Raw genomic sequence first — 18,737 nt, 5'->3', positions numbered from 1 at the left:
TTAATGTTAAGAGAACTCTCCGACAAGATGGTCCTTTCAACTTTTGAGTCTCTGAGATCTTTGAACTACTCTCTAATGATTTGGTTTCTTATTTCCATATTACACTTGTAACCTTGTCAATAAAATAACGGATGCCCCACCCTATAATTTCAATTTAATTTATTCCATCCTTGGACCACTATCTCCTATCTTTATAACATACTCTCTTGAGTACATAAATGCCCAAATCTTTTAATGCCACAAAGACCTCTAATCCATTGATGGTACAAATTTTTCATTATCCTTCACTCCCTGGATGGCCTCTCTCCCTTATTTATCCAGTTTAAATTCCATGGTTACTTGTTACAATGACTCCCTTGTGCATACTGTTAACTCTTTGATCTGTTGTTTGTTGCAGCCAGTACTCACTTGTCAAAACTGGAACCCTGTTTAAATACGACAGCTGGCTGCACACTCCCTCTCTTCTAGAAGATCTATTCCTTAAATCTCCAACCTCTTCTCCCTACCTCACTCTCAGATAATAACCTTGCTTCCTTCATTGCAGAAAATTTTAGCCATCAAAATAGAACTTCAATAGACTCCAACAAATTCATCTTCCCACACATCAGCATCTGGACCCCTGTGCTCTGTTTTCCCACCTGTTACCACAGAGAAATTACCCAGACTCCTCTCTGAAGCCAAACTCTCCATTTATGCAGTAGGTCCCCTTCCCTTTTATCTATGTAGGGACACTTTTCCAGCAATTCTTCCCTTTCCCTTATATCATCCCCCCCCACCCTTTTCTATTGAATTATCCCTTAATACAATTCTGGTATTTTTATGGTCTTAAAATTCATTTCATAAAACCTTGCCTTACTTCCTCCAGTAGCCAATGGCCCATTTCTTTGCATTCCTTTCAGCGAAACTCCTTAAAGATTGTTTATACTCTATTTGCTATCTCTAATTTTTTTTCCATTCTCTTTTAAACTCATTCAAGTGCAGCAGTTGCTCCTACCAATACAGTGAATTGCTAATACTTACTCAGGTGATACACAGCTCTACATTGCTAAATCCAATGGCCAATACTTGATTATCCTACTTGACCCCATCCCTACCATACTTGACCTATTTGCAGTATTTGAGAAAGGTGATCACTTCTTTCTCCTTGATACATTATTTGCACTTGGTTTCCAGGGGACCTAGTTCCCCTTCTACTTCCCTGGTGGCTTTATCTTAGTCTCTCTCCCTCCCTGGTTCCTCCTTTTCTTCCTGATCTCTTAATGTGCTCAGGGCATAGTCCTTGATCCTCTTCCCTTTTTAAAAAGTCTAATGTCATTCCTTTGGTGACCAGCCATATCCAATCTCCTGACTTTAAAATAGTATCTATATGCTTAGGACAACCAAATTTATATCTCCACTTGGAGTTTATTTTTAAACTCCATACTTTTATATCATACTTGCAAATTCGGCCTCATGTCTAAAATTAAATTCCTGATCATTCTCATCTTTTCCAAACAGGCTCAGCCTTTAGCTTTACTCAGTTCCATTGCTGACCACCCCATCATGCCAGTTGATGAGGTCAAAAAACTTGGAGTCATCCTTGACTCTTCTTTATTCTTCCATACCCATGTCAAATCAATCAGAAAATCCTGTGCCTTCTGACACCACAACGTATCCAGAATCCAGCCACATCTCACTGTCTCCACCATTTCTACTCTGATCTCTGCCAACATCACTCCCACCTGTATTATAGGAATTGTCTTCTAAGCATCTTCGCTGCTTCTACCTTTGTTCTCTAGCTGTAGGCTCTGTCACTCTTCTACTCTGAAGCCACCACTGGCTCCATATTTTACTGAGAGTGAAAGATAAAAAGTCCTGACAATAGCTAATAAGCCTCTTTATTAATCTACTCAAACTACTTGTGGTGAAGGAGCAGATGTACTTATTTATTTTCTAAGACATCATGAATCAAGGTGCGTCTACTGATCAAATAGTTTGGATATCATGGCAACATCAAATTCAGACAAGTTTTTAAAGGCTTACTCTCAATCTCTGCACTTATCTTGCCATCGAACCCATAACAAAGAGTTTGCAGACTGGCACCGGTCCTCTACTGGACACATTTTAAAAGGCATTGCTCTGCATGACTCCATGACAGGGCTATTCCTCACCTCCACCTCAGCTCTCTAAACTCATCTCCCACCACACTCCCCTTACTCACTGCCTTGGTCTCCTTGGACGTAGCAGGAAAGTTCATGTCTCAGGGCATATAGACCTACTCTTTCCTTTTTTTTTTTTTTTTGAATTTTATATATTTAACATGTACCACTTGATGATTTGACATATGTACATACTGTGAAATAATTACCACAATCAAGCTAATTAACACCTTTATCACCTCACAGAGCCACCATCGTGTGTGTGTGTGTGTGTGTGTGTGTGTGTGTGTGTGTGGTGAGAATACTCAGCAAGTTTCAAGTATACATACAGTATTGTTACCAATCATCACCATGTTATACATCAGATCTTTGGAACATATTCCTCTTGCCTGGAACATTCTCTTTCAAGTCTTTGCTTAGATCCTGTCTTCTCAGACCACCCTATTTAAAAATCACCACACTCCCCTTCAGCACTCCTGATGCTCTTTAACCTGCTCTACTTTTTCTTTCTTCCCATAGCACTTACCAACAATGTTATTTAGTTATTTGTGTTTATTCGTTTAGTTTCTGTATCCTCTTCTTAGAATACAAGTTCCATGAGGGCAGAGATTTTTGTCTGGTTTGTTCCCTCTTATATTCCCAAACCTACAACAGTTCCTGGTATAACAGGAGGTGCTCAGTAAACATTTCTGAATGTTGAATCAGCGGATGCATTTGTAACCCCTGTACTTACCTTTATACCTGGAAATCCTTCTAGTCCCGGCAGCCCCATCGCACCAGGTTCTCCCTGTTAAATGTGAACATAAGAGATGCAATAGCAGTGACCAAAAGGTTTTTAAGCATTGGTTTCCAAAGCAAAGATATTTTTTGCCTAAAAAAAAAATACTCCCTCGAACACTGGTAATTTAGCAAGTAAACTGTATGCTCTATTTTCAAGCATCTGTTCTGGCATTTGGTGTTTAGAAATAGTTTGAGAATAAAGCTATTCCCTGGAGAAGTATGAATCTATTTTCTGATTAATTGTTTTTATTCTGATTAAGAATCTAATCAGAACGAATCTCTCTAGTCAGTGATAACTCCAACTGTGATAAGAATTAAAAGGAAAGGCTGGACTTTAATAAAGTTAGTCAATTTGTGAGGTACCTGGAGCTGCTAGTTTACTGGAGAATAAGACCAAACACTCTAAGAGAAAATAAAGCTCTCAAAGCAGAATTTATAATCCTTCAGTATTTTCTGTAGTTGGATATGAACTGTGAATGCTTCAGAGGATGATCCCATCTCCAATGATTTTAAGTTATTGATCAAGGTGAGTCACTGAGAGGAGATGGATAAGCATTTCCATTAAAAAAAATCTTTTATATATTCTAATGTGTGGTCTCATGCTGACTGGAGACTAATTGGTCCTCAAGGAACACAGAAAAGTTAGCGTGAGGGAAGCTGCTAACTTTGAACAAATAAACATTAGGGCTTTTAAATAAAGAGATAAAGTGAGTAGACTATGACTTGATAATTTTTATGCTTCAGAAATCTTTTTCAATGTCCACTAATATGTAACTTGTCAATCAAAAAAAAAAAAGTTTAGATTCTATTCTGCATAAAGCTATAAAAGAGTCCCAAAGTCATTGACAAAGGAAATAAGCTCATTGTTCTCTTTGTTTACAATCCCAATAATCCTTAGGATAGAGAAAGGTGCTCAGCCATTCAATCAATATTTATTGAAAGTAGCTAATAATTAGATATTTAGTTGAAAGCCACTTATACATTGGATACCAAAAGAATGAAATGGAACACCTCAGAAGATAACCAATTTAATTACAGGTAATTTTCATCTATGAGGGTTAACTGAGCAGATTAGAAATGGTGGTGCAGATCTGGTGCCACGGGGTTTGAAGAATAGAATAAATCTATTCCCATTCACCTCAACACGACTTTTCTGTTTTCTCCTCCGTGACCTAAAATCCTACCATTTTGAGATCATTTCTATGGTATAAGGTGTTATTTCTCCATACTGGGCAACTGATGTGAAATAAAGGAAGTTGCATCATGGTTCTGACAAAGAGCCCAAAAGAGTGATTTCCATGTTTTATCTAAGATAAACCCGAAGGTTTACACGAAATTTAACTTCATAATTCCATTTCTGTTTTTGTGCTCCAGCCACTTACTTCACATCTCTAAAAGCAAGGAACATCCTTCAATTACTCTTTATTCTTTGTTCTCTGTTGTGGCTAAGAAATTTGAAGCTTAATCTCTTTAAATTCTACTCAAATATGTCCACACTTTTGTTGCCACCCATTTTCTAATCTAAGTGTATTACAATTTATCTTTTATTATAATGCTTTTAAAAAAGTGTTCTCACCTTAATCTGCAGTTATTAATGTAAAAACTTGAATGTTTCAGAAAAACTAATGAGACGTTTAGGTGTCCCTAGGTGATTTAGAGGTAATGTTTGGTGTGTATGTGTGTATATGAGAAGGAAAGACCAGGAAGAAATTTCTATCAACAAGGTGAAAGAAAATAAAAATGACAATAAAGGATATAGTGGTGAAAACATAAAAAATGTTACAGATAAAGCAAGGGCAAAATGAGTAACAAAACAAAGGAAACTTCTTAACAACATACTTGGTTTGAAAAATACTAACTGGTCAAACTCACACTTTCATAGGAAAACAAATTGGCTTTTAATATATATTGCCCCATAACAAAAAATAGCTCTTTAATTTAGCTCCTTTGAAAATATATTTAGATTTAAAAGAATACTTTTTTATGGCTTACTCTTCTGCTCATTTAAAATTAATTCATCTAGTTTTACCAAACTGTACTGTAATAAAAGGGGCTTAAATTTTTTTCACATGGCAATGGAAAGTGGTTTGAAAGTTTACTTCTTTTGTTTCACATACATCTGAGCTTCAAGTATATACCTAAAAGTTAAAAGGGTATACAAATCAAATACGAAGGATGCAACGAACATATGCTTAAAAAGGACATGGCAGGAAAAACTGCCAAGGTATAAAGGGAATCTAATTGAATTTGGTAGAACTTTTACAGTGATGCTCCATGGCTGAGAAGGAGGCTTGAGAACAACTATCATCTTCTGGGTGGCTGAGGACATGATCTCTTTTTGTGCTGAGTGTTAACCGCCTGATACATTACTCCTAATAGGTGGGTTTACAGCAGCACATCACATGTCTTACAGAATAACTGCATAAAATTCAAAGCAAATAAACAGTCTCTTTTCTTTTCCTTCCTACCTTCCTACTTTCCTTCCGTCCTTCCAGCCTCCCCTTCCCTTCCCTTCCCTTCCCTTCCCTTCCCTTCCCTTCCCTTCCCTTCCCTTCCCTTCCCTTCCTTCCTTCCTTCCTTTTGGTTGAGGAGATGGCTGACAGATTAAGGAATTTATTTCTAGTAAGTATTTCTCTTTTACAATCTATTTAACATTGAATCAATTATCAAAATTATTCTATTAAAATACAAAGTGTCCCATTTATCAGGAGCTTTATATTTGCCTTCCTCCATCACAGAGTGATTTTTAAAACACAGTGATGAAAGAGACAAACGTCAAGGGCAGTGACAACATGAGCACTGATGCAGCTTAAAAATCAAAAGCACATCGCTGGCATTTCTTTGCTGGTCTGCCGGCTGCTTCCAACATGTTAATGGATGAACATCTAAGACGGCAGGCACCTTTGCCTGATGTTCTACTTTCAAACTTTAATAAAGACTTCTTTTCTAAATGACACAAAACATGAGACTATACATACCACTAGGCCAGGATCTCCTTTTGGACCCTATAAGAAAAAAAAAAGGCATTCATATTTAAAACAATGACTGAAACAAAATTACGAAATATGAAGCATTTTTGTCCAATTTGCTTGGATACACGTAAAGCTATTTTCAACTTTTGTTTTGCTACAGTTTGGATTTTCAGAATAAGATGAAGGAAAATAATTTGATAGAACTACCATGACTGTGATGCCTGGACATGAATTCAGTTCTTAGGTTTTCAGTGCAAAAAGTGACACTGCTATGCATAATGCTATTTTTTATTATTTTGACTGGGTGTATTTTCTTAATTTTATTTAATTGGTTTCGTTTATTTTCTCCTGTATAAAATTTTGGTTATATTTATAAAATGTATTTTTTTTTAGTGAACTTAGGAGCTGTTTTGTTTTGTTTTAATTGTGGATGCTCCACTAAAGTATGCTTGATGGCAAACAGCTGTACTCACCGGGGGGCCGGGGGGACCTGGATAACTGGGCACATTCACACCTCCCTTCAAAAAAAAAGATTATAAGGATTTATATTAATTTATAACTGGAAAATGATTTTACATAATTATAAAAGTAAATACCTGGATTTTATATAAACTGCTCATTCCAGTTCCTTCATTGAATGGTACACCCTTGGGAAAGAAATGAGATTTAAAATTAAGTTAATAGTTAGCATCTCTATCTCTTTATCAAAAGATATTTTTCCTATTCTATTTTAGAAGTGAGTTTAATACTATAAGGAAAGTAATACAATGTTTCTTCTTTGGCTTTCAAAAGCAAATAGAGAGGAAAAAATGAAAAGGAGTGCAGTGATCTATACCTGGAACACACAGACACTTTCAGTGGGGGTGTGATTAATGTTCTGGTTTGACAGAGGAGACCCTAATGCATTCAGAGGAAATATTATTTGTGCACTAAAATTCACCTTCTAAATTGCCAATTTATGCTAACTGTTTACAGCCTGCTGACCTGCAGGCTATAACGCAGTAGTGCTGATGAAGGTGCGAATAGGGAACAATTTGGCTACTGAAAAGTAATTTTTTCCACAGTCTCTTCAAACTAAATAGAAAATTAAGGTTAAATGGGGGAGATGATGTTACAACCCCGTGTGGATATTTCTACAAAAATATATTCTTTAGGACAATAGGGAATAAAAACTTCCTAATAAAATTGACCTGTGGGTAAAGTCTTAGATTAGAGTAAATAACACTTAAAGAGAACTAATTCGAGTCTTTAAAAAATCATATATTTTGGCATTCAGGAACATTTACATATGAAAACTTTAGTTAAGAATTTTTTATCATTAAAAAAAAATTCCCATAGAACCAATACTCTACATTGCCCTTTTTATGATTTCCAAAATTGAAGAAGCCATCATTTCATTGTTTTTGGATAATGGTGGTCAATGAACATGACTTGCATACATCTTCAAAACACTAGCGATGGAAGAAAAAGGCTTCATTCATTTATTCCTTTATTATTTCATTCATTCATTAGACAATTGCTGAATATCTACTATATTTTAGTGTGCTAAACCCTAAAGAGATGAAGTATAATTTTGTCTGAGATTTCCACCACCCCATCCCCAGAAAGAGAAGTTTCTCCCCCAAAAGACAACATTTAATCTGTCTTAAAGAATAAATAGCTTTGGAGAATTCAGGAGAAAGAGGGAGATTTCTTAAGCCCTTATAAAACATAGATCCCTTTTGTCAGCTCATGTTATATTTTGCTATTTTGTCCACTGGGGAGGGAATGCATTTTAGGACTCCAGCTCCAGATGCTTCCTTGTGAAGGGAGAGGGTCAGTAAACAAAATGAACAGGTTTAGAAAAACAGAACATAAATCTCTTCATTTATGTGGGCAGAACCTATATTTGCATGCAGACTAATAACATATCTGTGTTGTCTTCAGAAAGTCACAGATAAATCCTGCCCCTTCTCAGGTGAGTTTGGCTTCTTAAACTAGGTAGGGTGGAAGAGAACATTTGGCCTGGACCAAAGCTCTCCTGCAATTTGAGCATGGCCCCACATGAGGGCAGACTTGCTACAGAGAGAAGTACCTCATCTCTCTCTCCACAGCCTCCCTGGCAAAATGCACATCTGTCACAATCATGAGCATAAAAACATTGATGGCTCTTGTACATTTATTCACTAGGTGCTATGTATATAGAATTTCATTGCATCTCAAACATCATGGATGGTAATGAACACATATAGCATAATACTAAATTTCAGACCAATTCACATTGCTGGAAAGGATCTCTTTAAAGTCCCTTTCTTTTCTATGAGCAAGGGTCACTGAAGTTTAATGACTTTCTCAGGGTCCCTCAGGCAGGAAGTGGAGATTTGGGGCACATACCCAGGTCTCTTCAGTCAATAGTAAGGAGAACCATAGTATGCAAATCTGAGCACTTCACATTGGAACTGAGCCAAAGGAGAAAACCAGGTCTCCTCAAAGCTACACTTCTTTTTTATATTTATACATAAAACTCAGACAACTTTTATCCTTGAGGACATCTAAATGTCATCTGATCTCTGAGATACAGAAGTCTTAAGCAGACACATGAATTTAAGTTTTAAACCTGAAACAACTCACAGGCGGTCCAGGTGGTCCAGGTCTCCCAGGGGGTCCCTCACTGCCCTGTAAGGGATATTTAGACCAAAATCAATGGTTTAGACATTTCTATTCCAGGTTTATGAACCAGACTGCTTCCTCAGAGAGCCATATTCTAAAATCAATATGGCTTGTCATTTTGTTTTGGCCTTGCAACGTCTTTTTCAGCTTGGCTTTTCTTTCACCTGGGAAAATATGTTACTAGACCACAGGCAAGGTAAATGTCTTTTCCCACGACCATTTAAATTCTTACCGTGGGAGCCCTAGGGATGAGCTTATTATCAGATGGAGCCAGACAATGCAGGTGATTGTGTCATGGACTTCAAGTGCTATTGGGGGCACTTCGCCTATGTGGGGGTGCAGAGAGGAGTTCCTACAAGCAAGGGAACGGCTATGAGCTATGGCTCTTTGAGTCGGCCCCTCACTTTAGCCTCATTTCTACACCTTCAACTTTTGGAAACCAGAGGGGCCACATAAATTGACCAAAGTAGAAAATCACAACCTGTTTTGTGCCTGCAGGACAAGATACTTCTTTCACTTCCTAAGTTAATATTAGACTTTATCACCAAGTCAGGCACATCCCACTGAACAGAAGTGAGTATGGTATGATGCTTTTTAAGAAAAATGTTCTATGTGATTTAAACAGCTTCAGACATTGCACTTATAGGAGAAACAGACTGAAAATTAAATTTATAAAAAAAATGAATTCAAGTTGAAATTTGAAAAATGGGTTTCAGTTTTATTTTTATAAAACATAGACTACTTATGGGTCTTAATAAGCAGAGGCATTATAGTCCCTTTGGTGCCTTTAATCAGTTCTTCCTGCAACTTTTCTTTTAGAATTATAGCCTCATAAAATCTTTTAAGCCTCTCAACATCAGCTGCAATGGCAAGAAGTTCACTAAAAAGGAATTCGGAGAGAGCAAAATTCCTATTTACCATGCCCAAGAATTCTGAGGGATTTCAACCCATTTCCAGAAATTTAATGAAGAATTACATTCCAATCTCTCCTATCTTTTTTTTTTTTAGCAACAAAAAAAACGTATCTTAGAACCTTTCGTTTGTATCTTGATCAATAAAAATAAACTGTAAAGTTTTTCTTGTAATCTATCTGACTGAGAATGAGTGACAGACAACGAGTGTATTGTATTTTTCCCTAACTGCTTTGGTGGTGGCTATCTCTCTAAGACATGTCATATTTTGTTGACTGCTGCCAGTGTCCTTCAGAGAATTATGTCATAGTTCTCATGAACTAAGAGAGGACAACAAACAAGGAAAAATATGTGCCTATTGAAAAGACTTTTTTTTTCCTGGCACAATTAAAAGTCATATTTTTATACTTGATTGTGCCTCAAAGCTCATCTCAGTGTAGAACTCCCAATAACTTCAAAAAGGCAAATTTCTGACTGAATAATTTCCACAGAGAACAGAGAAAAAAGATTGGTAGGGTTAGGCAAGTTCCTCAGAATATGATCAGAAAAAAAATGTGCTGAGACTATTTAGAATAAGCCCATTGTTTCCTTTCCATTTTGGGGGGATTTCTTTGCCCCTTGATACCATTTTGCCCCATTTTGGTCATTTCAGGGTGAAAGCCACTCAAGTGTCTCATGTGGACTTTTGATGCTACTTCGCTAATCTGAAGAGCTAGTCTTATTTCACTCATTTGCTGGCACTGTCTGGCTTCACACTGTGATGTCGATTTAGATCCTAAATCGGGTAAATTTATGAAGCCCTGAGGTCTCCCTGTCTGAGTCTCTTGTACTGCTGGTCCTCCCTTCTGACTATAGCAACCCATTTGTCCAATCAACTGGATTCACCAGGAAACAAGTTGTCCTGGTTCCTTCCTGAATTCCCCTTATAACTATCAAAGGACAGAACTTCGATTTTCCCAGCATGCTCTTCTCTTATTGGACTCCTGGTCCTGATGGCCAGAATGCAGTCTGAAGCCTTGACTCCTGTGGCTGCAGCTCCCCGATACAAACCACCTTATCTGCACCTCATCAGAAGGTGTCCCCCACCCCATCCTTCTACAGACCTAGATGCCCAGGACCCTGAATCCAGCTTGGACTTTGCTATATGGCACCAGTATTCTATTCATCTTTTCCTCTAGGAACATATCTCTTGTATTCCTTCGGACTAATTATTGGACTTATTATGTCCTTCCAAGCCCACTATCAGACATCACTGCCACTTTTAGGCTTCACTTGATTTTATGGACCTCTCTGTAAATGGTCTTATCTTTCCCCTACTCCAAGCCCCAGTTCAAACACTATGTGCGTCTTTCCCTCTGTACCTTGTCACCCTTTGTTCCTGCAGGACCAGGATGTCCAGTTCTTCCCATCAAGCCCTGTAAAACCAAAATCCAAGTTTGTTACAAAAAAAATAATTAAGTGGTGAAAGAGTATTGGAAGTTGGTCTAAAACTGATACATTTTGAAGGTCATTTAATCCTAATTAAATCAGTCCTACAAGCTTATATTTCTTCAGGGTGATACAGCAGCTGTATCCTGCTGATAAGCTCTTGCAAGGGTAAAATTTGTATTTGTGGTAGCTTTTCACCTTGGCCAACCACATTTAATGACCTTAATTGGAACCTTTTGATACATTTAAGAATTCAGACTTGCTGTTTAAATGGAAATTTACATAACATTATGCTTTCCTAAATGAGCTATAATTTCGGTAGCAATCAACATTTTACATACTTCAAGACACAGTAGAATTAACAACGTGTATATTGACTTATGAGATCTGTATTTTACCAATGGAAAATAAAATTTAATTTTAATTCTTTTTTGAGAATAGAGTTAGTTGTAATTTTTATGGTTCTTTTCACAACTCTTTCTCTTAACTTTAATTTTAGTCTACAATTTAAAGCCAGATTTGTTCTGCATAACCATGGTGAAAGCATAAAGGATAAAATTTGAATTATGGCAAATCCATAATTCAAAACATTAGGGAACACGATTACATTCCTACTTGTGTGGTAAATGCCATTTGCACAGGAACTCTAAGAAGGGAAGAATTAGAAAAGTTAAGACTTGAGTAGGGTTGCTATATTTACCAAATAAAAATACAATATTTGGGACAAATTTATGCTAAAAATTATTTATTTATATGAAATTCAAATTTAACGGCACGTCCTGTATTTTAACTGGCAACCCCAGACTTGAACTCTACTTTAATGCGAGATAGAGTTTAGCAAGTAGAAAAGGAAGAGATCTTGTTTAGGAAAACAGTATAACCAAAGACATGAAGGGCACAATGTTATGTCTGAGAGGCAGTGAAAAAAAGTGCTGACTAAAATAGAGGTATTTTAATTCATAGATTGGAATAAAGATAAATTAAATCTGATAATATTTAATCCATTTCTTTTCTCTAGAAAATAAATTCTGAGTTTATGGTGCTTAAGAAATAAAGGTATAACCATCTGAATATCTCTTCCAAATGTTAATACCAAAAAATCATAACTGAGAAATAGAATGCTCTTTTACATCCAACTTCTATCCAAATAGACTAGCTTAACTGCAGACTGATTTCTGGTCTGATAGAATTCTGATGACAAATCTCCACAACTCTGAGCAACCTTTGTACCACTAAATGAAAATCTCAGATGGTAGATGCTACTTTTCCAAGCAACAGCTAGATAATCTACATAGAGGCACAGAGAACATAGGCAATGAGAAACATTAGTTCACCTTTCATCATTTCATCAGATATCAACTGTGAGCAGAACAGTTTTAGCAAATACTTACGGGTGGTCCAGTTGGGCCTGGAGCACCTGGAATGCCTGGGATTCCTTGAAGACCCTAGAAGAGACAGTTCCTACCATAAAAGCTGTTATGTCATTGAAAACGAGGTAGGTAAGTTAATTGACTATTTTGATTTGAAAATTAAACATTTATGTTGACTAATCAAAAAACATGATATATGCCATCAACAAATAGCCATTTTCAAAGAGTAAGGATGGTGAGCTTAAACACTGTGACATGGAATCTGGAACAAACAAAATTTAATGTGTTTGGTGATTCATTGAGCATTTCTGATCTCATGAAGCCACATTCAACAACAGCATTGCTGAGTATCTAGACCTGCTAAGGCATGAAAATATAAATTTCAGATTGGTAGAATGCCATCAAAGAATATATAATTACACTAATGCTTCATTCAGCTAGTGGAAAATGGAATGTGTTTTATGGTATAATATTTAGTTTAGGAGGCTAGTTCATTATAAGAATTTTGCTCACTGGTAAATTTAAATTTGGGATCCTTTAATGGTTTAAGCATGAAAGTTAATGGGTATCTTCTTCCTCGCCTCCTTAGATTTGTAGAATAATACTAATTATGCTGGATAGGGTTTAAGATGTTGATACATTCCTATATTCAGGGAAGAACTGGCAAGATTAGCTAGTAACTCGAGGAATTAATTTTGTTCCTTTACCAAGTATGTCAACAACAGTTAAATAAACTACATAAAATTCATAATACAAAATATTTCACAACTATTAAAATCACATTTAGGCAAACTACTGGATAACATAGAAAAATAAAAGTTACAAAACTTTACAAAGAATAGGGCCCAAATTCTTAAAAAAAATTATAAATGCACTTTATAAAAGATGAGAATGATAAATAGAGAGTCGCCATGTCTTATCTGGAAACTAGTGTCAGATATGTTTCAGAGCCCTGAATTTTCAGACTTTTTATAAACATTATTGGCTCTTTTTATTCTCCTACCATTAATTTGTTTTGTAGTGTATAAGTGGAAAGAACAAATTTCATTTGAGAACGATACCCCTAAATGTCTTCAGATTATAAATGCTATATCACAAATTGCTTTATCTCAAAATACCCATATTTTCATAAAATTCTCAATGTACATGTACAAGATATGCATGTACATATGTATTCTTTTTTCTACTTTAAGTTTCAACACTTAAACAGTCTAGAGATACTGAGTGAGTCTTTAGGTAGTCTAGTTCATAAGCTTGGGACTCGTTAACATTTGATGACCATATTAAACTTTAAAATAAACCTCAGTTCATAAATTAAAAAAAAAAATCATTCTCAGCAGTCTTTCTCTGAACAAGCTGAAATTTTGTAGTAAGGGTAAAAGTTACTACAGATGCATAAAGGGCAATAAGATAATTTTAGAAGACATTAAAGAAGATGAATACATATTAAAGAGCATGACAGTCACTTTAGCATATAGTGCCAACCAAAATACAAATTAAAATTTATTGCATAGATATTCAGGGATTACTAAGTCCTTTTTCCTTCTCTGATATCTTGGTTTTGCAAGACCCAGCTCAGTTGCTATCGAGAATATTTATTTTTCCTTTGCGATAATTAATGCCTGATGATATTTTTATGTTTTATTTATCAATTATTATCCTGAAATATTGTAGGAAGGTCTGCATTCCAAGCAACTATTCAGTCTATGAGAGGTGTTTTCTATTAGCGGCTTACAAGTTACCACCGTGAGCTGTGAAACAACACCTGCAAAAACTGTAGAGGATAATGTCACTTTTCTGAGAGCAATGAACAGGCAACTCCTCTAAGTTCCCAAATGAATTAAATTGAAGACATAATAATTAGAAGTCCTCAAAGAGAGGGGTGTCCCTCTTTATCTTTTCCACTGAGAGTAGAACAAACATTTGAGATTTGGTATGATTAGATATTATGTACACACTAAAATAGTACAGTTTATTGGCCAGTTGGAAATGCACATATTCTTGGTCAGTTTTATTCACTCCAGTCAACAAGTTATAGTTTCAGGCAGTATTTGAGTCCAAGTAGAAGACAAGATAATATTGAATATTTCCCATCTGTCTAAGAGGCAAATGCCGCATGCCCTATTCCCCGCAAAAGGCCCAACTGAACTAGTATGTTACTTTAGGTTTATTCATATTATTTATGTGATGTGAAGAAACAACTGAAAAGAATCTCTTTCTGAACTTGCTGGAATTCGCCATATAACAAGAGTCTTGTGCAAAGCTTTTGTACTCTATTAAAGAATCCATAAGGTGTACTTAAGAAAGAACACACTAAAATAGTGGAAGAATAATAACAATGTATTTCAGTTCACCAAGAGAGCCAAGTATCCTGTTAAATCAATAAAAATTAACTTATAATAAATTTAATTTAGAGTCACTTATAAAAACCTGAATTCCACTTATTTCCCGGTCTTTTTGTTACTACCTTCTCAATTTCCTTTAAGCCTACCTCTTGAATCTAGACAGTTAAAAGCTGTTAGACTATTAAAATCAGATATCATGCTTGCACTTCAGTGAAACTTTCTGTGGGGCATGAAGAAGCAAAAGCTCAATAACTTATTTAGAAAATAAAATGCCTTTACAGTTTTATTTTTGGATGAAAATAAATGTTATATTTCTTTGTTCTTCAACTTTTACCTTAGAAAAAAAGGCCAATCCTCAGTTTTCTAGAACGGAATCAATATAATTAAAAACAATAACATGATAATAATTTAAAATGTGAAATATAACTCCAAATCAAAAATAGATCTATTTCATATCATTATGATTTTCTGCACTAACATCAAGGTTAACACATGCCAGATGGCTTACTTACTTTCATTAAGAATTATTAGTATTGAAGCTGTTTGAACTAACAACAATTCATCATCCTAATTGGTTTTTCTAGTGTTAATCTGAATTATGAGAGAAAAGAATGATATCCTGAGAATCACCATGGCTTAGAGTCAGAAATTTAATACCAACATCCCAAAGGCACATTTGACTTTGAACCTTAGTTCAGGGGTTGGCAGCTGATTTAAGCTAGTTCAATCAGACCCTTTTCTCCCAAGTTTGAAAGTTGAGGAGAGTCACAGACAAACCAATGTTATCGAAGTTGAGTCATGTTACAGTGGGGTCCCAGGAAAGTCCTAATGAGTTCGGGGCTGCCCTTATCCCTAGGCTGGTTGTTAACTATTCCTTCAATTCTACTAGCTACCTGGGGATATTTGTCAGTATATTTTCCCTTCCTCCATCCCCTTGCTTTTATTTTGAGAGAGCTGGAGTTATCTGCTACATGAAAACGGAAACATAGTAACTGATATGTGAACTTTGTTTTAATTTGCTCATCTCGAAAACCCAACCACTGATAATTAACATCAACATGTTATTATTCAAAATGTGTTAACATTCGAAAAGACCAACTCAAGTCTTTGTTTTTATTTGTTTTAGCATTAAACATGAGCTCTAGAAAAACTGGTGCCCTTCTTCTGTTGAGTCATGTAAAGAGAATCAATAGGACTACATCATCAGAGAATTATCTTTTACCTCGTCACCTTTCTCCCCAGGTATCCCAGGGTAGCCCCGCTCTCCTTTGCTTCCCTAAAAAGACAATAAATTCAGTTAGTATACTCATTCATTTTGTCATCTTTTGGAACAATGAAAATATCTCTTCTCAGGATACTCAGGGCATATAATTTGGACAGTCAGGAAACAAATAAATGACACTTGCAAGTGGCTTCACACCACTCTTCCAAAATAATTTTATATTAAGCAGTGCATTTACAAAAAAAAATGGGTTTCTTTTTTCACACTGAATTGAAAATTGTACAAAGGAGAGTGAAAGGGAGACTTCCTTACCTTTGGTCCCTCTCTGCCTGGATTTCCTGGAGGACCCCGTGGCCCCATGTCGCCCTAGAGGAGAGGCGGTAACATGTGAGAGAAGGTACTATGCGTTACCTATGGGACCCATCAATACTGAGCCTGCCTTCTTACCTTCCGGGCTATTGAATCGTACTTTCCGGGCTCACCAGCACCTCCTTCTTCTCCTTTGTTGCTTTTCAGCCCAGGAACACTTGCATGGCAGTTGCCACAAAAGTTCTAATGGGTATAAAGATAAGATGACTGAGAGATTCATCAAAGTCATCTATAAAAGTGAAGTTTGATCAGATTCGAAGTTCTATTTGAACTTTTGTCAGAGATGAGTGATATAGCAATTGCTATGTCAGTGCTTTCAGAAACTCTATCCAATTTGAAAAGACTACTTTTTTATGAGGTAAAAATCACTTATGAAGCTAGTCAATGATATCTGTGTATGATATTGGTGAGCTGTTTAAAAAGTAAAATACCTCCATGATGACATTTAAGGGAAAAATTCTAAATAAATAAGGAAAAGATGCATAAGTCAAGAATATAGACTGAGTTTCAGTTGCTTAGCAGCATGTTTAAAAAAGGGAGATGATAATAAAGTTTGGAACAACCAGCAAGATAACAGAGCTCATACGACCAGTAGCATAAATCATTGAGAGAGAAAGAAAGAAAGAAAAAGCTATGAAGAAAGGATTTCTTTTTTTGAGAACGAAATTAGAGAACCCTACACACAGTTTTCCAACATTTTATTTGCCAGCAAAGGACTCATGTGAGAAATAATTACTTGAGTGACTTGAACTTGATTTCTATGTCAAATCCAAGTACAGAGAGACAAATCTAAGTGGAATTACCTTTCCATTGCCATCTCTGTAACCTTTAGCTGATCTGGAAAGGCTTGAATTTAAGTGTCTGAGCTCACGAGATAAACTTCTTATCACCGAAGGAAAGAATCTTCAAACGTGAAAAGGGAACTGAAGCTTGCTATCGATAAGGTTAGCAAAAAAGGCCATGGCCATTCATGTTCAATAGTTTTGACCCAGTGATTATCAGCATAAGTCTAATTTCTAAGAAAGTCTCTTGGAAGACTAATTTTGTATAATATTGAAAATATTCTAAGGTAATTTGTCTAAAAAAGTGCTGGGCTAAAGAGTTCTCTTCATGGTGGTTCCTCTTAGAGCTGAGATATATAAAAGGGAGCTAAAGTGTTCAACATTTCCCAAACTAATTTTACCACCAGGCTCTTTTCATGGAGCTAATGTGTTGGTAAAGGAGTTTAAAAAAATACATATATAATTGTATACCACCACTTATGATATCTGAAAAATTACGAAAGGGGAAGGAGAGCAGGGGAGAGAGAGAGAGTTAGCGAGCCTTAAGGACTTAAGAGAACCAAAAAATTTTCCATATTAAAAAAAGCATAAAGTAGATGAATTATTGTATCTGTTGACATATAAGTGTGGCATATCAATATGGAGCAAAACTTTGGCATATTGACATATAGCAATATTTTAGAATGGATTGTTCAATTGATTGTTTTAATAAAATATTTAAAAATGATAATCATTTGAGTCAATAAAATTTTCTAAGAGCCATTTCAAACTGACCTCATTTTCTTTAGGGGTACCAGAATAGTCAATTAGGGAGAACTAGATTTCATTCAGGTTCTTGAAAAAATGTCTTTAGATTTTCATATGAAGAGAATAAAGATGCACCAATTATAAGCCAAAGCGCAATTTCATTCAAAGAGGGAACGATACACAGATGAACCTACAGGAAGGTCTTTGATGGGATATCATTGAGCTTGGAATTATCTCAGTTCTTTTCAACATCTTAATCAAAGATACTTTTGAAAACAGAAAGCATAAGTTTTGCTAAAGACTCAAGACAGAGGAGAGTTCATGTGTTGGGTAACAGGATCAGGATTTAAAATGGCATTATCAAGTTGGCTAGACAGATCCAATCCCCAGTCTACATTCCTGTATTTAGATTTCGCTTTGGGGAACGACATGCTTCCATGTTCTATTAAATACAGTTTGTTGGGACTATCAGTCAAGGTGCTTAGCCTGCCTCTTGCCAATCAGCTTTCCTGGCTCTCAGAACCTCCGCCGAGATGATGCTAGAACCAGAACAACGGCAGAGAGCATTCATTAAAGAGATGCTGCCCTGGCGAAACTATTAATTACGTCCACTTCTGAGACCCCTAGAGTTCTGGTTCCTCTCTTTGTCAGAACCTCTTCAGAGTCTTTTTGTCTATTCTGTGAGCCACTCCACATTGTATCAGGATATTCATTCCTGCTTAAGTGCATACATGTTTGATCCTTAGAGTAAATAACCTTAACTATTCTGGAATTGTATAACTCTTACAATGCTGCCAGGATTCAATACTACTGCCCTTGTTAAAAACCTAAAACAATGTCTGAGGACTTAAATTCCTGTGTAATGTTACAGTTACTAGCTGTGTCATTCTTAGTAAGTTACTTAACTGCTCAGAAGTTCAGTCTCTCATCTACAGAATGCAGATATTACCACAGCCTAAAATCATAACATTATTGTGAAAATTAAGTAAGATAATATAAGTAATGCAGCTCATTACCTGGCATG

General features: G+C 36.0%; 1 protein-coding gene across 5 annotated transcripts in view; it reads right to left on the bottom strand.

The window, feature by feature from the left end:
- COL19A1 (collagen type XIX alpha 1 chain) overlaps window positions 1-18,737 on the bottom strand; it is a 296,141-nt gene that overhangs the window by 31,962 nt on the left and 245,442 nt on the right. For all 5 annotated transcript variants that reach the window (XM_016157628.2, XM_036219122.1, XM_036219115.1 and 2 more), the window contains 10 exons: window positions 16,263-16,367; window positions 16,128-16,181; window positions 15,816-15,869; window positions 12,270-12,323; window positions 10,812-10,865; window positions 8,501-8,545; window positions 6,487-6,537; window positions 6,364-6,408; window positions 5,897-5,923; window positions 2,872-2,925 (listed from right to left, as the gene is read on the bottom strand). In XM_016157628.2, the coding sequence (XP_016013114.2) occupies window positions 2,872-2,925; window positions 5,897-5,923; window positions 6,364-6,408; window positions 6,487-6,537; window positions 8,501-8,545; window positions 10,812-10,865; window positions 12,270-12,323; window positions 15,816-15,869; window positions 16,128-16,181; window positions 16,263-16,367 (543 nt within the window). The remainder of the gene's footprint in view (window positions 1-2,871; window positions 2,926-5,896; window positions 5,924-6,363; window positions 6,409-6,486; window positions 6,538-8,500; window positions 8,546-10,811; window positions 10,866-12,269; window positions 12,324-15,815; window positions 15,870-16,127; window positions 16,182-16,262; window positions 16,368-18,737) is intronic.

This window comes from Rousettus aegyptiacus, unplaced genomic scaffold, assembly GCF_014176215.1.
Source record: "Rousettus aegyptiacus isolate mRouAeg1 unplaced genomic scaffold, mRouAeg1.p scaffold_m13_p_1, whole genome shotgun sequence".
NCBI classification, from domain to species: domain Eukaryota; kingdom Metazoa; phylum Chordata; class Mammalia; order Chiroptera; family Pteropodidae; genus Rousettus; species Rousettus aegyptiacus.
Note: the sequence above shows the minus strand (reverse complement) of the source record. Positions and strands in the feature narration are given on the sequence as shown.